This window comes from Hydra viridissima, unplaced genomic scaffold (assembly GCF_058129835.1).
Source record: "Hydra viridissima isolate aposymbiotic clone 2 unplaced genomic scaffold, HvirCarnegie_v1 scaffold_14, whole genome shotgun sequence".
In the NCBI taxonomy this organism is placed as follows: Eukaryota; Metazoa; Cnidaria; class Hydrozoa; order Anthoathecata; family Hydridae; genus Hydra; species Hydra viridissima.
The window spans coordinates 4,219,369-4,240,679 of NW_028324313.1; the positions used below are offsets into that span (position 1 = coordinate 4,219,369).

At 31.2% G+C, this 21,311-nt stretch overlaps 3 protein-coding genes across 7 annotated transcripts; 1 reads left to right on the top strand and 2 right to left on the bottom strand.

The window, feature by feature from the left end:
* Positions 1–688: 688 nt before the first annotated feature.
* Positions 689–15,857, top strand: LOC149878927 (uncharacterized). Of its 5 annotated transcripts, XR_016446941.1 has the most exons (10): positions 689–830; positions 1,303–1,369; positions 8,855–8,894; positions 10,786–10,924; positions 11,376–11,444; positions 11,534–11,620; positions 13,164–13,328; positions 13,572–14,524; positions 14,615–14,779; positions 14,860–15,857. XR_016446941.1 is itself a non-coding variant. In XM_090071904.1 (9 exons), the coding sequence occupies exons 1-8, from the start codon at positions 729–731 to the stop codon at positions 14,499–14,501; spliced, it is 1,599 nt and encodes a 532-aa protein (XP_089928030.1). In that variant the 5' UTR covers positions 689–728; the 3' UTR covers positions 14,502–14,524; positions 14,615–15,857. The 5 variants fall into 5 exon arrangements, 4 of the variants coding, with proteins under 4 accessions (XP_089928030.1, XP_089928032.1, XP_089928031.1 ...); XM_090071904.1 differs by having other exon boundaries at positions 14,615–15,857; XM_090071906.1 differs by lacking the exon at positions 14,615–14,779.
* Positions 3,353–5,243, bottom strand: LOC149878928 (uncharacterized). The gene is made up of 2 exons (XM_090071909.1): positions 4,992–5,243; positions 3,353–4,903 (listed from the first exon to the last, which is right to left on the bottom strand). The coding sequence occupies exons 1-2, from the start codon at positions 5,024–5,026 to the stop codon at positions 3,361–3,363; spliced, it is 1,578 nt and encodes a 525-aa protein (XP_089928035.1). The 5' UTR covers positions 5,027–5,243; the 3' UTR covers positions 3,353–3,360.
* LOC149878929 (uncharacterized) lies at positions 6,338–7,829 on the bottom strand. Its single transcript, XM_090071912.1, has one exon. It carries the CDS (start codon positions 7,087–7,089, stop codon positions 6,382–6,384), a length of 708 nt encoding a protein of 235 aa, XP_089928038.1. The 5' UTR covers positions 7,090–7,829; the 3' UTR covers positions 6,338–6,381.
* Positions 15,858–21,311: the final 5,454 nt, after the last annotated feature.

A 21,311-nucleotide genomic window follows, 5' to 3' on the forward strand; every position in this document is an offset into this window, starting at 1 on the left:
CACTTGGGATAATTACATTCATAAAATTTATTTTATAATTAATCTCAATTTTTTTCTTGTGTCTGCTTATGAAAATATATTTTTCTTGCAGGCTTTTAGTTAATATCGATGCTTAATTTACTTTGGCAGAACGTGTTAATTATGTAGATACATATCAATGGTGTAGCGCACTAACGTGGGAAGCATAAATTTAGGTGAAGTATAGTTAAATGCGTAGAAAACTACAAGAAGTAATAATTAAATATGTAATTATGGTAGCTATTGAATTATATCTTATGAAACCATTTATCTTTTGTTGTAAGTTTAGAGAGTTCGATATTTGATGGAATAGTTGAAACTTAAATTCACTTAAAAATATACCTTTAGTACTTACCACAAGTGTGCACTTCGCCATTGAAATGGTACTTAGCTATCTGCATATGGATATGCTGTGAATCTGTTCTCTAATCTAATTATATAAAATTTTTTAGTATTTATCCAATGTGGTCAAATGGGTTAAGTTTGTTTGACTTCAGTTTTATCTTCTTTTAGTGCAAAGCTAATTTGAAAAAAGTTTCCATTTTAAAAAAGTAATTGGGTAGATGATAAACTTTTATATAGTTCTATACGTAGTTTAGAAATAGCCACATTTATATTAGCTAACATACAGATCAGGATGTGTTTTTATACTTAAAGCTCCTTTTGATAAATAAAACCTATGTATTAATTTATAGAAGGTTATTATAAGCATGGCTATGACTGCAGCACAACTTCTGGATGAATTGATGGGAAAGGATAGAAATTTAGTACCTGGAGAAAAAAGCTCCCAAGTTCACTGGTCACATCAGGATGTGAGTATTTTATTGAATATTTTAAAAATTGAGAAAAAATATTTTTAAAATTGATAGTTTTCAAAAGTAATTACTTTGTATACTGTTTTTTAATGTGCATGTTTTTAGTTTCAATTTTTTTCTATACATTTAATTTTAATTTAGCCAATGAGTGAATGCAGATGCCTGAGTGCATTCTAATCACAAAATCAAATAGTATCAGTGTAATTAACCAATATCAGTCTATCTTCAGATTCACAAAATACTATTTCCTTAGTTTCTAGATTTATATATTTATAAAGAATTTATATTAGGAAAAACTTTAGCTTATCACATTCATGCACATTTCATAAGTTTCTGATAATCATAAAAATTATTATACTTAGAAAATAATTATATAACTGTCTTATTGTAATAAGACAGTAATTTGTATTTGCTTGAAATTATTTAAATTATTTTTTTGATTGCATTTAATTTTTAAAATTATGTTTAGTGTTGCAAGTTCTTCCTATGTGGCTTTTGTCCATCAGATTTATTTACTAATACAAAAGCTGATTTGGGTAAGTTTGTTCTTTTTTTTTTTTCTTTTTCTTTTATATTTAAGTTTAATAATAAAATCTATTTAGCTTACATACTAAGTTTTAGGTACTAGGTCATTTCAAGATATAAATTTATTTCTGGTAATCATATCCTTTGTTAAAAAAAGACCAACTGGCAAATGGTTTATTTTGAACAACAATTTAATGTTTCTTAAGGTATGCAAGGTAAAGAATTTTTGTAAAGTTTGGATTTCAGTCTGATTAGGAATATACTCTTTCATATTGCTCTTAATTTATTTCATATAAAAATTCACTTGAAAATGAGTCATAAAATATGGTATGTTTTCACTGAAAATGCCAAACAAGAAGTATATATTAGAGTATTTCTATAAGTTTTGTATTAAACTATCAAATCTACAAATTTGTTTCCTTACACACTTTTGTCTCCTATGTTCTTGATGTTAAGTTCTGATAAATACTAATCATTAAGTAAATTTCAGTAAATCAATAAGTTTGCTGTAAATGGAAATATAATTTTATTCATAAGTTGTTAATTTTATTCATTATTCATTAAAATTAATATTTAAAAAATGCAGGTAAACAAATGAGCAGTAAAATTCATTTCATAAAAAGAATAGTATTCTAAACTCATAAATGCTAAAAAAGATTAAGTTCCAGTCCCATGGGTGTGTGTTTCAATAATTTGAAAGAAGGAAATTGGTGAACTATAGCTCAAAAAATGTAGTAGTTTGCCAAAATCAACCATCTGCATTTCAACCATCAATGATCCATGATCAATGGCTTATAGCACCAGAAATTGAGAAGTGAGAGCAATCGCTCTCGCTTCTTGACCAAGCTGACCATGGAAATAATAAGGGATCATACATGGAAACATACATAAACTCAAATGTTCTCAAAAAATCTTGGTTCGGAAGAATTTTATAAAATTTTATTTAAAAAAAAATTATAAAAGAGCGATGTTTCAAAAATATTTATTCTAAATGTAATTTATTTTGCTTTAAGTTTCTCAGCGTTAAGAGTTCTTTTTTTCTTTTTTTTTCTTTTTTTTTTAAATGTTCTCAAAATGAATAAAAAATCTGGCTAGTTTTTCGCAACTAAATATTATTTCAGTTTTTGAGAACGATCGCTTACTGACCAAGCCTGGAAGTGATTGAAAGAAAACCCCTGTGTAACACCAAGGAGGAAAATTGAATCCAACAGAAACTTATGGAATTATTTGAAACAGAAAGCTTAAGATTGATTATCGGAATATTTACATGAAAATGACATAATAAAAAAATTTTAATTAAGGATTTATTATAATTAGATTTATAAAGTGAGTATGTGGGAATATAAATACTGGTAATAAGATGTCACTATTTCATTAGCTATATATTAACTGGTGTGCGATGGTCTGTTGATGTTATTTGACTCTCTGCAATGACTGTACTTGGTGAATGGGCAGTAGGGTACAGCGAGAATTTTTTTTTCTTCTAAAAGCTTAAGAAAAGGTGTATTCTTATGTAAAATCAAATTTTAAATAGGGTTTCCTTAAAAAAATCTTTAATCGGAAAAAGTTTTGATACCCAAATTTTCACTTTTAGAAATTGCAAAATTTAGTAAAATCTTATTTGTCGCATTTGTCCTTTATTATGCTTTACATGTCCTTCTTTTTCATTGCGATGAAATATTAAATGCAAATAATGTTTCTAGACCAATTGCAAGCTTTTTTGATACTTGTTTCAAAGTCATTATCTTGCATGAATCCTACCAGCAATGCAGATTCTGGACATTTCAGGGGAGAGGGTCTTCAATTTTCAATGAGGTTTCAATGATTAACAAATTTGCTTATAACAGTTGTTTTTTTTGTTTCATTAGAAACAAAGGTGGTGCCAGTGATGCGGTTTCCCCAAAAAACAGGAGGTCTATCCCATCTTAATCAAATAATAATTTGATAACACTACTATAACACTATTAAAAAAACAATAAATAAAACAACATATCTTTCAAATCTATTGACATTGAAAATTTATTAAAATTTCTTTCTTTGTTTTAAAAACAGGTAGCAACTCTCTATGTTGAGCTCTAGCTCTAATATATCCATCTCTTGCATCTGGTCCAACTACTGACATGGATGCTACTGTCACTTGTTTTACAGCACGCTCGGTACTTTGAGTATGAATTTTAGCAGAAGGAGTTATTAGAGGTGTCAATCTTAGCAATACCAACTTATCTTTAGTGAGCGAACAAGTAAAAACCGGTTCTTGTACTACACCATTTTCCCATTTGACTAGCTCTTGAAGAGTAGTTGCTTCAAAGTTCAGTTTAGGTATTTTTCTTGGTCTGATTCGCATGTCTCCAAGGATATTATTACCCCTTTGTTCCAAAATTCGGTCAACTGCAAAGTTGCGGTCTTCTGCATTATTACTAGATAATAAAGAGATTAATAAACTTTCATGGTTCGCATACCAAGCGCCTAACTGGATGTAGGGAGTCACAATTTCTCTTACTATAACAGGTTGATTTCTAAGAATTCTCAATTGAGTCAGAATGTGATTGGAAGCATCTTCAAGTCTGTCTTTAACTTTAATGTCAAAAAAAAGTTTAAAGTAAAATTGTAAACAAAATAATACAAGTAACTCAAGATTTTTCAAATTCTGATCAGTTAAGTCATGTTTCCTTGTCCACATAAAGACTATTCTCATGCCAGTAGTGAGCCATCTGGCATGACTTAAGGGGCCACATTGAATTTCTCTAAGATTAGGTGGCAATACACCGATCTTAACTGCTTTACATAACTTGTAGGTTTGTTTTTGATCTGTTGACATATTTTTTAGTATTGTTTCTGGAATGTCAACAAAGCTCTCTCCCTCTGGAAGAGCTTTAAATTGAGGATTGTACTCCATTTTATTAACATCAGCAAGACATTTTCCCACAGGACCTACAAAGCCAGTACTACATGATGTTAGTCCATCAATTCCTTCTATTAGGTGACGCAAAAATAACTCATTTGAATGAAGCATGCATATGGTCCAGTGGCATTTGTGACCTAACATCTTTTCAAGATGTGTTATAGCACCACCTTTCCAGCCAGTGTTAATTGAAGTACTATCAGCTCCAAGTACTAAACATGATTCAGTAAGATTATATTGTTGCAGCAAATTATAAACACCTTCAGCAATCTTTTTAGCTGGCTTATCTGAATGAGTATGTGCATTTGGAGTAAAATGACCAAGATATCGACCACCAGGTTCTATAGTCACAGTAATGTGTTGCTCTTTGATAATAATAGGATGTAGTTGTCCATTTGAATCATTTATCATCGCTCTTGTTGAATCTTTTCTTTCATCAAAGTAAATGCCAATATTATCTGCTTTTGGAAGATTAAAATTGTCATTATTCTTTGCTACTACCATGATTTTTTTTCTTGCTCTCGTCAACTTAGAAGGATCACAAGCAAGGTAAGAGTATTCAGGGGTGAGAAATCCTGCTTCAACTAAATCTTGCAGATAACTTGTAGCAATTGCTGCAGTTGCGGCAGGTGAAATCCCAAACCTATAAAATAAAACTAGTTTATATTTATTTTTATTAATTCGTTATCCGAACTTTTGCTGCTCAACAAAATAATAATCTATATGATTACCTTATACTAGCCATTGCTGTGTTTTTTATTGACATAGTGTTTTTTCTTGACTTCTTTTCTAAAAATCGTGTTACAAGGAAAGCATAGACACCTAATTTATCCTTTAGAAGCCTTTCAACCAACAATTTAATTTCATTGTCTTGTTTTAAAGTAAAGTTAACATTAACTGGATTATAGTTGTCATTGAGTGAAATATCAGGAGAAATACTTTTTTGATATTCTTCATATAATTCTATATCTTGTTTTTCTCTGTGTGTGTGTGTGTGTGTGTGTGTGTGTGTGTGTGTGTGTGTGTGTGTGTGTGTGTGTGTGTGTGTGTGTGTGTGTGTGTGTGTGTGTGTGTGTGTGTGTGTGTGTGTGTGTGTGTGTGTGTGTGTGTGTGTGTGTGTGTGTGTGTGTGTGTGTGTGTGTGTGTGTGTGTGTGTGTGTGTGTGTGTGTGTGTGTGTGTGTGTGTGTGTGTGTGTGTGTGTGTGTGTGTGTGTGTGTGTGTGTGTGTGTGTGTGTGTGTGTGTGTGTGTGTGTGTGTGTGTGTGTGTGTGTGTGTGTGTGTGTGTGTGTGTGTGTGTGTGTGTGTGTGTGTGTGTGTGTGTGTGTGTGTGTGTGTGTGTGTGTGTGTGTGTGTGTGTGTGTGTGTGTGTGTGTGTGTGTGTGTGTGTGTGTGTGTGTGTGTGTGTGTGTGTGTGTGTGTGTGTGTGTGTGTGTGTGTGTGTGTGTGTGTGTGTGTGTGTGTGTGTGTGTGTGTGTGTGTGTGTGTGTGTGTGTGTGTGTGTGTGTGTGTGTGTGTGTGTGTGTGTGTGTGTGTGTGTGTGTGTGTGTGTGTGTGTGTGTGTGTGTGTGTGTGTGTGTGTGTGTGTGTGTGTGTGTGTGTGTGTGTGTGTGTGTGTGTGTGTGTGTGTGTGTGTGTGTGTGTGTGTGTGTGTGTGTGTGTGTGTGTGTGTGTGTGTGTGTGTGTGTGTGTGTGTGTGTGTGTGTGTGTGTGTGTGTGTGTGTGTGTGTGTGTGTGTGTGTGTGTGTGTGTGTGTGTGTGTGTGTGTGTGTGTGTGTGTGTGTGTGTGTGTGTGTGTGTGTGTGTGTGTGTGTGTGTGTGTGTGTGTGTGTGTGTGTGTGTGTGTGTGTGTGTGTGTGTGTGTGTGTGTGTGTGTGTGTGTGTGTGTGTGTGTGTGTGTGTGTGTGTGTGTGTGTGTGTGTGTGTGTGTGTGTGTGTGTGTGTGTGTGTGTGTGTGTGTGTGTGTGTGTGTGTGTGTGTGTGTGTGTGTGTGTGTGTGTGTGTGTGTGTGTGTGTGTGTGTGTGTGTGTGTGTGTGTGTGTGTGTGTGTGTGTGTGTGTGTGTGTGTGTGTGTGTGTGTGTGTGTGTGTAATTTGCTATATAAACAAAGAAAATATTTACTATTATGAAATTATATTTACCTCAAAGGATGCTTGATCATCTTGTAGTTTTTTCATTCTTTTCTCATAAGCTTTTTCGTCACTGATTTTTCTCTTATATTTTTTTCTAAGTTTCGTTGTCTCAATTTTATCAGCATGTCCCATTTGCATGTCAGACTTTTCACCTGTCTTATTTCTTTGACTGTATAACCACCTGAGCTCCATAGTTGGAATTTTTTTAGAAAAAATACAGGTGCAATTTATATGTGCTTTACTTTTACAATTTTGGGGGGAAGAACACCCAGACATATCATGTTCACACAGAAGAATCTTATGAGGACATGTTATGAGGTCCATTAGCTTATCTAACTTCAATATAAGTTCTTCTTTTACTTTTGCCTTAGTTCTTCCCCATGCAACGTTTTCTACTTTCTCCCAAAGGGTTTTAATTCTATAATAAAGTGATTTCTCACCAATAATAACTGGCTGTTGAAACTTAACATTTGCTTTTCTCCATTGAGCAAGAACAAATGGAATCAGATCGCTAGCAAGATCTTTGTTAGAATATTTATTATGGTGTAGATTGCATGTCATGCTTTTTTGTTCTTTTAGTAAAATCCCTTTTTGAATAACTGCTCTGTTTGTAGGCAGCTCACTAGGAATAAAATCTTTTCCAGGTCCAATAAAATCTGAAATTGCAGTGGTGGATGATCTAGTCTTAACTTTTGACATTTATGAATATCTCAATTAAATAACTAATAATGAATAAAATAGTAACAAACTTCGATCTTGTATAAAGCTTTTATACAGCGGAGAGCCAAGTAAAAATATCTTTTAAAATTAATTCGGCGCTGCGCTTATTAGGAGAGTTTATTACATAAAACGGATTTTGTTTACTTTATAATAATTTAAGTTTTTTTCATTTTAATAATCTGTAAATATGAAAATTTGGGTATCAAGACGTTTTCTTATCAAAAAGTGGTCCATAACAAACCTACCTTGAAATTTAATTTTACATAGGAATACACCTTTTCTTAAGCTTGAAATTTATTTTTTTCAAAAACATATAAATCTCACTGTACCCTAATGGGCAGTTGTTGCATCTGTCTCATTAACTTTGTAGATTTTATGAGGTAAGATTTTGATAAAAAGTATGAAATTGATCATTAAAAAAGGTTTCAAAACTTTTTAAATTAAAGCTGTTGGTAATTGCAAAGATAGCACAGAATGATGATGCTATAGCCAGTTTGATTATGTATACAATTTTGTTGGAAGAGTTCTCTTGAGTTGGCAATTTTTTTCTTTCTCTTCAACCTTTTCTGCTTCCTTGACTTTGAATTTGAGCTAATCATTAAACCCATACAGCAACAGTTTTGGGAACTAAGCACCAAAAATTGTAGGAAATTTTAATCCAGGAGCCTTAGTATATTCTGGATCAATATCTTGAAAATTTATCAAAATTAAAAACTAAAAAAAAACTAGAAAATTATTTGTTCTTGTTTTTAATTCTAAAATATCCTGAATAGATATATATTTTTTACCATCCACTTAGCATAACTTAGAGCTTCAAAATGATATTCTGTTCAGAATGCCAGCAAGAAAGATAATAGCTAACTAATTTTTGTCAGTTATTTAAGCTAGACTTTGTTGAATTTCTGTATCTTGCTTCTCTAAAACTTTAGAGAGATAGAGCAAAGATCGCAGTGTACCTTGAGTTGCTGGAACTTTTGCAGCTGCAGCAGTTGATGCTGTTGTTGATACTCGTTAAATGATGACAGGAATTTATACTGTCATCACCATATTTATTGCTTTGCCTGCTTGATGTTGAGTCATCATTTTCTGATGTAGTAAGCTGATGAGTGAAAGATATTGCTTGATTTATTTAGTCTGTTTTTTTTCCTAGTATTTTCTACTGCAGTACACTCCAGTCTTGTTTCTTCATTGTTTTAGTTTTTATTTTAGTTTTTTATTTTCGTCAACCTTTTTTCTCTCTCTCTCTTTAGCTGCAAGTTCCAGTCAAATTTTTCTCTAAAATTTTCCATTATTATAGGCTTTCTTCTCGAAAATTGTATGGTTTTTGCCAAAAAATAGAAATTTCTTGAATTACTAATTTTGCACTTTTCTTTATTGGAAGAACTTCTACATACTGAATAAAGTAATTAAAATTTTTCAGATGAAGGTAGTTTGGCTCTGACCTTTTGATATTTCTTATAAGAAAAATATAAAAATCTTTACTTAATATATGCTATGAAATTCCTAAAGAAGTTGATATCTAGAATTACAAGTCTAGAATGAACACAGAGTGTTTATTCTAGACTTGGAAAATGAGTTTTTAACATCAGCATAAACACTTCTGAAACAAATAATAAATGAAAAATCTGTAGTTTATTATATATTATCATTATCATTAACATAAAATAGAAAAAAAAGGTAATAACACTTTTTTTTTTTTTTTTTTTTTTTTTTTTTTTTTTTTAACATAAATATTATTTTTTAGGTCCTTGTCCTAAAGTACATGATGAACAACTGAAAGTAGAGTGAGTATAGTTAGTTAAAGTTGCCAAAATTTAGAAAAAAAGTATTAAAAGATAAAATAAATATATATTTGTACCTAATGAGGAAGATCAAATGCTGTTCGTGTATCAGAATATTGATCAATGTCTAGTGCTCATAATAATAACTTTGCAGTCACTTATAATAACTTTGCAGTCACTTATAATAACTTTGCAGTCACTAAGTTAAAATATTTTGTTGAATAATTTTCAGTAGTCTTTCACATATTTTAATAGGGATATGCTGTCAGGTAGAAACTGATTTCAGATTCAAATTTTTCTTTCATTATCAATTTTTTATTTCAACAACTTTATTATTCATTTCAAAATACAGTTTAACACAGTTAACCTATATAATAGACTTTGTGTTGTTAATGGCATTTTTACTTGTTTAGGGTCTATATTACGGTGGTTCAAGTTATGTGGGAAAAAATTTTATATTTACATTTTATGGGTGCAGTTCACTTCTTTTTTTTATTCCTTTAGCTAACCCATCCCACCCCACCACCCTCCAAAAAAATGATGAGGAGGAGGGTTAGGGTGGTCGTGGTGATCATCTTAGTCATGTGAGCCTTATAATGGTTTCAACGCCTCTGATTGAATGGATTGCTAAGAGTTGTGAACTTCTCATAGCTATAGTTTCTGTATTGCAATTATGAAAGAATTATTTAACAAAACTTTTTTTTGTTAAATAATTCTTTCATAATTGCAATACAGAAACAAAAATCTTTTTTGTCTTATTAAATCATTTTGAACATTATAAGCATTTTTTGATATCTCACACTGCAGAGAATGCGGTAGGTACATTTTTCATTTAGAAGAAGTATTTTATCAGATGTATATTATTAGCAGAGAAAAAAGAAAAGGCTTTGTTTTGAGTAAAAAAAAAGAGAGAGAGATCAGAAAATCTGTTCCTTCTGAAATTATCCATTTTTTAGATAATAATAGTGAACCTAATGAGAAAAAATGAAATAATTCTTTAAAGTCCATCATTACTTAAGTCAGTCAAGGAGAAAACTTATATCATCTGCTAGTGTTTTCTAGAATTTGGCAGCTGCACTAAGCAGTACAAATAGAGGTAATTGAAATGCTGTAAATATTGCAGCTGCAGCAAGATTATATTATGCTCCACTATAAGAATTTTCAATACTTTCAGTGTCTGATAGTAGCATTAGTTAAGTAAGACAGGGATGTTGACTTGAAATTTATGCATATGAAAAGATAATTTTTTATCTGATTGACCATTAGTTGTTTACTTTAATGGTAAGTTCTTGCAGGATGATTTTAATGTAAAGTGTCATTTGACACAACAGCTGCCAATATGGAACAGGCATATCAAATAGTTCTGGTGCTTCATTCAACGATTTTAATTTAATATAGCTGCAAAGTTACCAGTTCACTTCAAAAGCTGTGTCCAGATCTGGATTAAATGCAATTATTCATCTTTTATGGTTCTGTAGAGGTCTATAACAAAGAATGATGAGTAAAAACAACCTCTCCTTCGGTTTGTGGAAAGTCATTGAAAACGTTTTACAACCCTAAGAAAATTAGTGTTGTAATCTGTGCCATAAACCTTGCAACTTCTGATCTATCATGCTTGCAATTGCAGAAAAGTTTGTCAATAATATTGCATACATTCTGTAGATATTACTGTATGCTAATGTACTTTCAGATGGACTTCTTCATATAAATCTTTGAGGCAGTTCTCAGCTTTTACTGTTCATTTTCAAATTTTTGTGTGTTGTTTGTATTGTATAAAAGGAATAAAAAAATTGAAGTACACATGAATATTTTCATCTTTTATTTTTTGAACCACCCACTATATAGATTTAATCTGTTAACTACTCAAGCTCTCTATTTTGGATAAAACATTTAGTTATGAAAACTCAGATGAGTATGGTGAACTTGGATATGAAAAAGATTTTATCCATTTCCTAAGTAATATTCAAGCTGATGTTGAACGTAAAATAAGAAGAGGGCATGAGAGACTCCTAATGAATAAAGCAAGGGAGCAGGTAATTTTAGTTTAATTTTTTAAGCTGGCTCAGGTTGCTTGTTTGTTTCAAGCTAGCTTTGTAGTACCTTTTAGTATCTAAAGAAAGTCCTCCTGGTTATGCATGTTTTTTATGTAAAAAATTTTTCATTTGGGTTTTTTGTCTTCTTGTGATCATGGTTTTTGATTAGTTTCCTGATTAATTTCATATGATTTTGTGAAATTTTAGCATTATTACTAGTGCATATATTATGCTAAGTGCTTATGAAAATATTTCGTTGCCAATTTTCTACCAATCTCTAGTTCTTATACCAATTAAACATTCAAATGCTTTAAAAGATGTTTTCAAAATTAAAAGAAGAAAAAAAATTATTTTATCTGAAATTCTTCAGCCTCTTCTTGTATCCACTTTCATTTTTGAAGTTATGTAAAATTGAAATTTTTTTATTTTTTATTTTTTTACATTTTTTTAGGAACTTGCTGTAAATGATAGTGATAAAGTTAAAATGCTAACTGAACACATAAACCAAATGCTGCAAGAGGTTCTTCTCTGAAATATTTATGCAAGTTCTTTCTATTTGAGTTTCGCTTCTAGTTTGTGGCCAATAGTGCTAATTTTTCCTTACTTTAGGTGGAACAGCTTGGCTCAGAAGGTAAAGTTGATGAAGCTCAAGGTGTAGCTAAAATAGTTGAACAATTAAAAGAAGAGCGTGAACAGGTATATTAAAACTCTTGTGATTACTGTGTAGATGTCTTTGAATGTACAACAGTTTAACAAGCATTTTGAAATAAAATATTACCATGGCACTTATTCAATAAAAAAAACTTCACAAAAAAGTTTGGTTTTGTATTGCAGAAGTTTCTCATCTGCAGTAGTGTACAAAAGTATTTTTACTTGGAGAAAAAAAAAGTGAAAAAAAAAAAAATTTGGTAAAAACACTTCTTTGAGAGATTGAGATGAGCTTATTTAGCTTGTCTACAGGCATACTTTTCCATTTTTGGTGTAAAGCTGCAAACAAGTTGTTTTTGTTAGTGTAATTTTCTTTAACTTAATGATTAAGCTCCTCCCTTAAATGTACGATGGGGTTTAGATCAGGGCTTTGGTTTGGCTTGTCCTAAACAATCACTCTATTAGATGTGAACCAACACAGCATGGGGTAGCATGTAATTTTTCATCAAATTACAATAGTATTTGGCATTGATGCTTTTGATTTGAACTAATAGCCCAAAATAATCACAGGAATTTAATCTCATCAGATGAAAACAAATTATATTTACTTTCATCACTCAAAACACGTAACTCCAATCTTGTCTAGTCCATTGTAAATTCTCTTTGCTAAATTTTGCTCTAGCCATTCTGTTCTTTTTTGTGATGTTTTTTGACTAGGAAATCTTCCAAATAAAATGTTATTATATAAATGTTTTTTCACAATTGAATGAGATTTACTTCAGAATATTTGTTGTATTCAGAAGTTATCTGGTGTGTAATAAGACAAGAATCACCTTTTGACACTTGATATAACTGACAATCATTCCTTTCAATAGTTTTTTTTTCGTTGACATGGTTTTGTTTTTAAAGTTATCCCGCATGGTTTTATTTTTGTTTATGTAGATGCCAGCTATTTGGATAGTCCAAATGAAATTTACTGAAAAATTAACCCTAGCTTAATGTACAGTGTTGGCATCAGCACTTTTTAAGAATCTATAAGTGGTTTTTACTTGAAATGGTTCTTCCACATAGAAAATCTGGTCCACTGTGGTCAGTCCTATCTGTGATAATTCCTTAATATCATTTCTCTCCCACATGTAAAGGAAATAGAGAAACTTTGAACTTGCCCATCAGGAATCACATTTTGAAGTTTCCAATGACTTCTCAGTTATAGCTGTTATAATTTAAGGCAATATTTTGATATTGTAGTCCTCTTTTAAGTGCACAAAATAAGTCCTAGGGACTTCTTCCAATATGATGCATTATAACTTTGAGACTGGATAAACTGTCTTCAAATAAACCCCATTCATTTAAATTGCAGCTGATTCATATAGCCTAGTTATACTGATAATTAATCCCTATTTGGAGGCTGGGAATAGAGTAATAGATGAAGAAATCTTTGGATAGATAATAGGTGTACTCTTGTCACTTTGATGTATGGAAGGGTCCACCATGCAGAAGTACCAATTGCTTGAGTCAGTTTTACACAGTAAAGATTTTTCAATATCTTTTAAGCAGAGTTCCTAAATAAATGTAATTTCATTACCTTTAGCATAAGCAAAATCCTATTGCTGGTCAAGAAAAGCAGATGGAAGTTTGTGAGGTATGTGGTGCGTTTTTGATTGTTGGTGATGCTCAGTCTCGTGTTGATGATCATTTGCAAGGGAAACAGCACATGGGGTATGCAAGAATTAAATCCACTTTGGAAGATATGAAAGTAAGAAAAAGCTATACTATACTATCAAATCCATATAAATATGCATTTAAAATTTTTTCTTTTCACTACTCTGTATGCGCTCATTTTACGTTTTAATTCAGACGCAATCTTCAAGATAAGTTTATTGTAAAGTTGTTCAATTCAAATTTAAATATCCTTACATCACAATCAAAAATAATTAGGTTGAACTTGGTATCTGCAGCTCTGAAAATGCTTCATACTCTAATACCTACTGCTTTTTAGGAAAAACCATGGCTTAAGAAAAGGAGAGAGAGAGAACTTGCAAAAAAGGTTGACAGAGTTGATGAGAATAAAAACAACAAGAAAGAACGTCCCCGAAATGACGAGAAAGAAAGATCTCAAAAGGAACGCACTCGAGAGCGTTCACGTGAACGTTCACGTGATAAGCGCCGCAGAAGCCCATCAAGAAGTCGTGATAGAAGAAGCAAAGACCGTGATAGAAGAAGTAGAGATCGTGAAAAACGAAGAAGTCGAGAAAGAAGTGGACATCGCGAGAGAAGTGATCGTGAAAGAAGCGACCGTGACAGAAGTGATCGTGAAAGAAGCGACCGTGACCGGAGTGAACGCGAAAAAAGAGATTATGATAGGAGAGACGATGGAAGTCGCGATCGAGAAAAAAGTCGTGACCGTGATTCGAAGCGAAGAAGCCACAGAAGCAAAAGCCGTGATAGAGATACAAAGCGTAGAGATCGACGTAGAAGTCCAAGTGGAGAAAAAAATAGTCATCGTAGTCGCAGTCGAGATAGGGAACGTGATAGAAGAGGTCGTAAGAGCAGCAGAGATCGAAACGAACATAAGTCTTCAAAAGAGCGGGATGATGAAAACCGAAGGGACAGTAAAATTATTACAACAACAGACATTAATGGCAATACCTCTGATGGTAGTAATGCTAGTGAAAAAGCCAATGGTGCATCTGCGTTACATAAAGAAGATATCTTTGATGTTCAGAAAGACATAGACACAGACTCAAATAATGAGATACAGATGGAGGAACAAAACAAAAGTGTATTTATAACGACATTTTCACAAGATAAGAATCCGATTCAAACAAACAGTAATGAAACAGAAGTAGTAAAGAGTGGCTCAATTAGCGGTGAAGACAGCCTTTTAAATTTAGCGAATGATGTATCAGAAGAGATGATGTACAGTTGATGTAAAAGTTAGAAAATATAAAGGTAAGGTTTGAAACTAGATTTCAGGGGGTTTCTTGAAGTTTTCTTATTTAAGGACGATTTTGTTTTAGTGTTGTTTGCCTTTCGTTTAAGCGAGCATGTCAGAGAAACTCTAAACAAACTTTAGAAAATTAACCTAAGCTTATAAAAAGATTTCTTCAGCTTTTCATGTTATTTGCTTGAAATGTTTCTCTGAAATGCTTTTCGTTCTACTGAGAAGATTGGACCCTCGTGAAGATTTCAAAGGCAGCGCTTAAGGTACCGATTCGTTTTCAAAATAATTTACGCGAAATTGATTTCCATTACTCAACCAATTGTTTTTGATTTTAATTTCACAGAAATGCTGAGGTTAAAAGAGGTAACCAACTCAAAAATAAAGGTACTCAATATCATGTATAACTTGGAAGCGTTTGAGGTTCATTTTCTTTTACAAACAACTTTTATAAAAACGAATTCCATGCTCTTCAAGTCGCTTACTTTTCGTGGTCTTTCTTAAAATCTTTTGACGCTTCAGAGGCTTCCTTTTTTCATCAAATTTACTTTGTTTTTTTCTGTGTAAATTTTCTCCGAGTTTTACGCGTGCGTGCGATTAAGTTTTATTAAATCATATCGACAAAAGCTTATTTGCATATTTGGCGTCGCTCCTAAGGCTAGGTATGGCCTGAATTCCGATTTAGAAAAGATGTCTTTTAAACTTGACATCTTTTCTTATCGAGAAATGTCCTTTAAAGATGAGAGAAGATCAAGGTGGTATGTATTTGACGTTATGACGAATTATAAATGTGAAAGGTTCTTTTCATGATGACAGGTATTTGATTTGATTTTGAGATAATTGTATATGTTACTTTCCCATTTACAGCTATATAGTAAAAGTACAGCTAATACTTTAAACGATGTTAATAATGATGTTTTTACCATAGATATTGTTGCGCAGGGTTTTAATATTTTTCAATTATTATTTATGCTTTTCAAGTTAAAATACTACATAGTAGATTTAATTTCTTTAATGTTTTTAGCGTTTAAAAATCTATTAATTGCTAAAATTTATATACATTTTCAGTGAATTTTTCGATTTTATTCTTTCTGAAAATTTTTATAAAAAGTTTCTTCATCTTGGGTTCTCAAGTTGTTGATTCGTTTTTTATGTTTTTTTATTTTTATTTTTAGCTACTTCTAGCGGTTGTCAGTGAATGTACCCCTGTCTAATTGACATGTCGTTTATGAATTGAAATTGTTGTATATATGGTTATTTGTGAATTCAAGATTGCAAGAAAAAGTGACTTTATATCAAGTTATTTTAAACTGTTTTTTACTAATAAAAGTTTACAGTGATCAATTTTTCGTTTCGTTTTTTTGTTGTTTGTTTATTTATTTTTGTTTTTTGACTTTGTTACCAAAGTTAAATAACCCATCCCTTGGAGTTTGCTTTTTTATAGCAATTAAATTGTGTATGTAAATGTTTCGATTTTTGATATAAAAATATCATCAGTTCAGAGGACCTAAAGATCTTTAACCGATTACGAATCAATAAGTTATATTGTGTACGTACGTAGCATGAACTATGTTTGGCTAAAGAATGCATGAGTTTAAAGATATTTCCATTTTAATAGACAGTTTGAATGTTTAACGGTTTTATTGGTTAAGATGACCAATACGAGCTCGCAAAACTTTAAACATTTGTCCTTTTTATTAGTCATAAAAACAGCCTAAGAGGTTGAATGATATTAAAACTATCTAATATTACCAGCTATTAGTAAAATTACCTATCTATTAGTAAAAATCAAATGTTCTATAAGAGAACAAACTTTGCAAGAAGTCAATAGTAATTAAAATCCAAATACAACAAGTCAAAAATATGCAAGTCCCATAAATGTCAATGCAGATAGCAACAAAAGATTTTAAATTTATTTTAAGAGCAGGTTTTCTATCTCCTCGTGTTGTTAAATTTTTTATGTTTTTTCAGTTAAGAAATTTTTTTTCTTTTCATCAACCTAGTTGAAAAAAGACATCACAAAAACCTCTAAACATTTTTCTAACAGTTCTACGACTTGCCAATATTTAGGTATGGAAAAGTATCACTGTCATTTATAACCAGAGCTAATTCAGTCGCTAATTTTGTATTTCTCGTATCACTGATGACCTTTTCATTATTACATGGTTAACAGCTGAACCAGAATTGATTTTTTTGATGACTGATTTATAACTGTTTAATTTGTCCACTGATTCATTTAACGACTGATTCACAAAGGTTTTATTTACAGATAGATTCAAAACGGTTTTATTTGACGATTGATTCATAATGCTTTCATTTGCTCTACTGTTTTATTCATTCTTGATGGACCGATTACTATTGATTCATTTTCTGAAAATTGAAGACTTAACCCTAGTAAATTTTTTAAATGACTATTGCATTGATTCATAATGCTTTCATGACTATTGCATTGAGAATAGTGAATCAAAGGGGGGGGGGGGGGGGGTAAGCCTCGGTTGCAAAAGCAGATTAAATACTATGTTACATGTTCGAAACCCACGTATGATGTTATCTAATGTGAATGCTTTATCCCGTGCTGAAAGGTCTCAGAAGTTAGATTTGTTTGCTGTGACTCATGGGTAGCAGTTCATTAGCTCCTTACAGATATGATTTCAGGATGTTTCTGGTAGTCTAAGAATAATCCAACAGCTAAAACCAATGTGAGTAATGTGCTGGCATCTCCATAATTTCAATCTGATTTTCAATGGCCACTCAATAATTCCAATGAGTAGTGAAAATCACAATCGTTAACTCTGAGAATTTGTGGTCCATCTTTACCAATGTGTGGTGAAAAGGTATTTGTATTGCAGCTATAATTGTAATAATTTCACGTTTGCCAAATGGTAGATGGTACTTTGTACTCTTTGCAACAATTGCTTTTACTGATCAACTGAAGACAGAACTCATCATGCTTAAAATTAATTGATAAATAACGAGTTTTTGCAAAAACTCCTTCAGTTAGTAAAAGCATTGTGTAAACATTTGAACTGACACGAGCTAACAGATGATACTAGTAGATGCTTCTTCTGGATTTCGCAAAACAAGATTTTTAAAGTGTAGCTTGAAAGAAAATCATTTCTCAGGAGGAGTAAAATACTTGAAATTTATTTTATATTTTTTACTCAGTTGTAGATATGCTCTATAACAATATATGCTATATATTGTTTTTTTTTTATTTGTAAAACGCGGGAACTTTTTAAAGAAAAAGGTAAATGAAAGTTATTTTTGATTCCATAATAATTTCATCCTTTAGGGTCATGGCTGTATGGGGTTGTGGAAAATTTAACTTATATATTTTAAGATGCAAGACCCCTCAAAACTTTTAAGAAAATCTTTTTTTTTTGTTGAATGTATTTCAGGGACGAAATTTATCGCTAAACACAGCCTTGAAAACCATTTTTAAAATTGGATTAAGTTCTTTAGATTTCTAACGTTTCCTTCGACTAGGTAAATTTGATCTGCTTAGCAACATGCATAGCAAAGGATTTTTAATAAGAACTGCGAGCTGTTTTATTATAATATAATTTTGTTATCTAATAATCTTTATTAATATTGAGTCAAACAAAGTACTAAAAGTAAAAAATCAAGAAGATTGAAATAGATATGCAAGAAAAATTCTGATGACTCAACTTTATCAGCAGCTCCTTTTTTATTAGAACTGAAAATGTCTTTCTTCTAACACTTAGTGAAATTTATCCTCAAAAAATATTGAAAAAATTGAGATACAACAGCAAATTTAAACCAAAACTGTTGATCATCGTATTGTTGACATTCAAATTATATCCAGTGTGATTTATCAGTCATGTTGTAAAAATGTCACAAAATAAACTAAGATATGTAAACTATAATGGTGATGGTGATTGTAAAAGTTATTCATACATTAAGAATACTTATCCTAATATAACGGTGAGTGTATTGGATAAATGCAAAATGTGTTGGCAGAAGATAGAGAAATCTTAAAAAGTTGTTGTAGGAGTTGGAGGAGGAAAAGAAAAGTTAACAAATGCTACAATTCACTGTCTACAAAACCTCTATGAAATTGCTAGAAATATGGTTGAATGAAATATTATTGCTATGGAATTGTTTTCTTTAGTCAAATTTAACAACACTTTAAACTTTTAACACCATTTAACAGAGCTTAATACTTCCAACACTACAATTTATATGTTTGGAATGGTAAACCATAATGCACTGAACATTTTATGTTTGGAATGGTAAACTATAGCGCACTGAACATTTTTTTTTTTTAAATAAACCAATTAGGAAGTTGAAATAAAATTTTTGAGTGTTGGCTCCATTTTCATAAATATTAATTGATTTATTAGATCAAGTACAATATAAACCTGCAATTTCTAAAGTTATTGCAGAAAAAAAAATTTAGCTTGAAGCTCTGTAATAATTGGCAAATACGTGATAAAATTGCCTTAAAATTTAAATCTTAAAATGCTTGATCTGAAGCCAAATATATCTAGAAAATTTATCACTCGATTTCCCTCTGTTAATGAGAAAAAGAGGACTTAAAAAGTGAATATATTATAACAAGTAGTAAATGCATTTATTGCTACTTTAGTTATATATGTATTAAAAAAGTCAAAAAAAAAGGCAAATAAAATAATTTTCGATTTTCACAATAATCTTGTAATGAACTGAGGATTAATTCTTAACTTGTTGAAAGTTACTGTGGGAGTACTTATTGATCAATTGAAACTGTGGAGTGGAATTATAAAAATTTACACTATCTTCAGTTCATTAAATTCATGATGTTTAACAAGTTCATTAAATTGTGCATGTTCTTGATTTTAGTTTGATTTTTTTAGTTGAAGATCCTTCTCAGGATTTCATTCACTTTCGAGGTTTTGTTGATTATCAAAGTTATATAAAGCTGAAATCTTTTTCAAAAATCATGCCTACTTTGATTGTTTCGAAAACACAAGAAAACATTTGATACTTTTATAATTGAAATCCACTAAAAAGTTTCCTAGTTACTGTGATATTTACTTAATTACCGTATTACCTTTTATAAAAAATCATTTATTTTTATACAAACCTTTTTTTCTCTAATCCTGAGAATCTTTTGTTGGTTTTTACTAAAAATGTTCGAAAGCACCTTTTTGTGTTTCATCCGATTAAAACTTACCCACAGGTAAATATTTTAGGAAAAAGAGTTTCTATTTCTATTTTTTAATTTCTCTTCAAAGGCACAATCTTTCTCTTAAAAATCCATTTCATTTAACAACTCATTTTCATCAAACAAATTATCTGCATCTTACAAATCGTCTTACAAAATCATCAAATCTAAAACAACAGCAATTTAAACTATATTATGATGAGCTGACTCAATTTGAATGTCTCGTGGTGTTTGAGCTACGCCAAATTTTACTATTTATTTATTAGGCCTTGTTGTTGATGTGAATTGCTTGTTGCAATCCAAAAATATTAGTTTCTGCCAAACTGAAGCATCAATGCGGTCTATATCATCTATATCCAGTCTTGAGGAACATGTGGTAAGTGTTGCACATAGTCTTGCGTTGATTTCTTGTGAGTCCCAGTTTCTGTATAACAGTTAATAGTTGATCTCCTTGTTGAAACAAAGTGACAATTACGATCTCTTTCATTCATCGCTGCAGTCTGAGGAAGAGAGAATAAAGAAAAAGTGGCTGCAAATAATCTCTTTATCCTTGGCAGACACTTTAATCATTAAATGAATACGATTGGCACATGCGGTACCTATAAATGGCATATTAGGCTGGTGTAAATTTAATCACCTTGTAGTAGCCAAAATCTGTTATTTTTACCTCTTCCTCGCCATACAGAAGCTTTTCTTTTTAATCATCTTTTACAAGAGAGCCACGAGAAAATCATGCATACTACGATAATCATGATTGATATAAATTAAATAAACAAGTCTTTAATTACTTTAGCCCTTTTCTTAAAAATTCTTGTGTACAAAGAGATCGCATAAAAACTTTTTCCATGAGATAAAAAACAAAACAGCAAAAGATCTGCGCAAATAACAGAATTTTCTCTTTCTCCCAAATGACGCTCGTTTTAACGACCAATTGCCACTTCATTACTTAATTATGTTTTGCGCTTTGATTATTTTAAAATTTATTTTGAAAAGAGGATTATCTTATCTTCAATTGATGTTATAAGAATAACTTAAGCATGATTTTTAAACAATATTTAATTAGAGCATTCCATAGATTCACCGCTTGAAAAATTATAGGTGAGTTTAATGCAGGACAGCTTGCGCCTCAAACAAGATTTGCGACGATCTGTCAGCATGATAGAAAACAGGATAGGAAAATTATCTCTATTAAAGCTATTTCCAACGATCTGGTGACGATAAAAATAATATTCCGATGATCTGGTGACGATAGAAGTCATTGAAAAAATTGATTAGAAAAATCTTTTTTTGTAAATTCGTTATGAAAGTTCTTGTTGTAAATTTTATTAGTAATATTTTTATTATAATGGTAACTAATGTTCATTTTAATTATTGTAATTGCTATTATTGTTGTTGTTTAATAGCGATAATATTAAATTCATACGTTTACAATATGAAGAAACCTTATCATATGAGATAATGTTTTATCAATTAAACTTTATGCACTGCTAAAGTTTGTCATCCAAATTACAAAAGACGGAAAAAGATGAATTGAACTGATCGATGTTCAGAATTTAATGACTTTCGTGAACGATCAAATAAACAGACATTTACAACTATGGCTTCAGGTGTTTTATTTTATTAAAAGAATA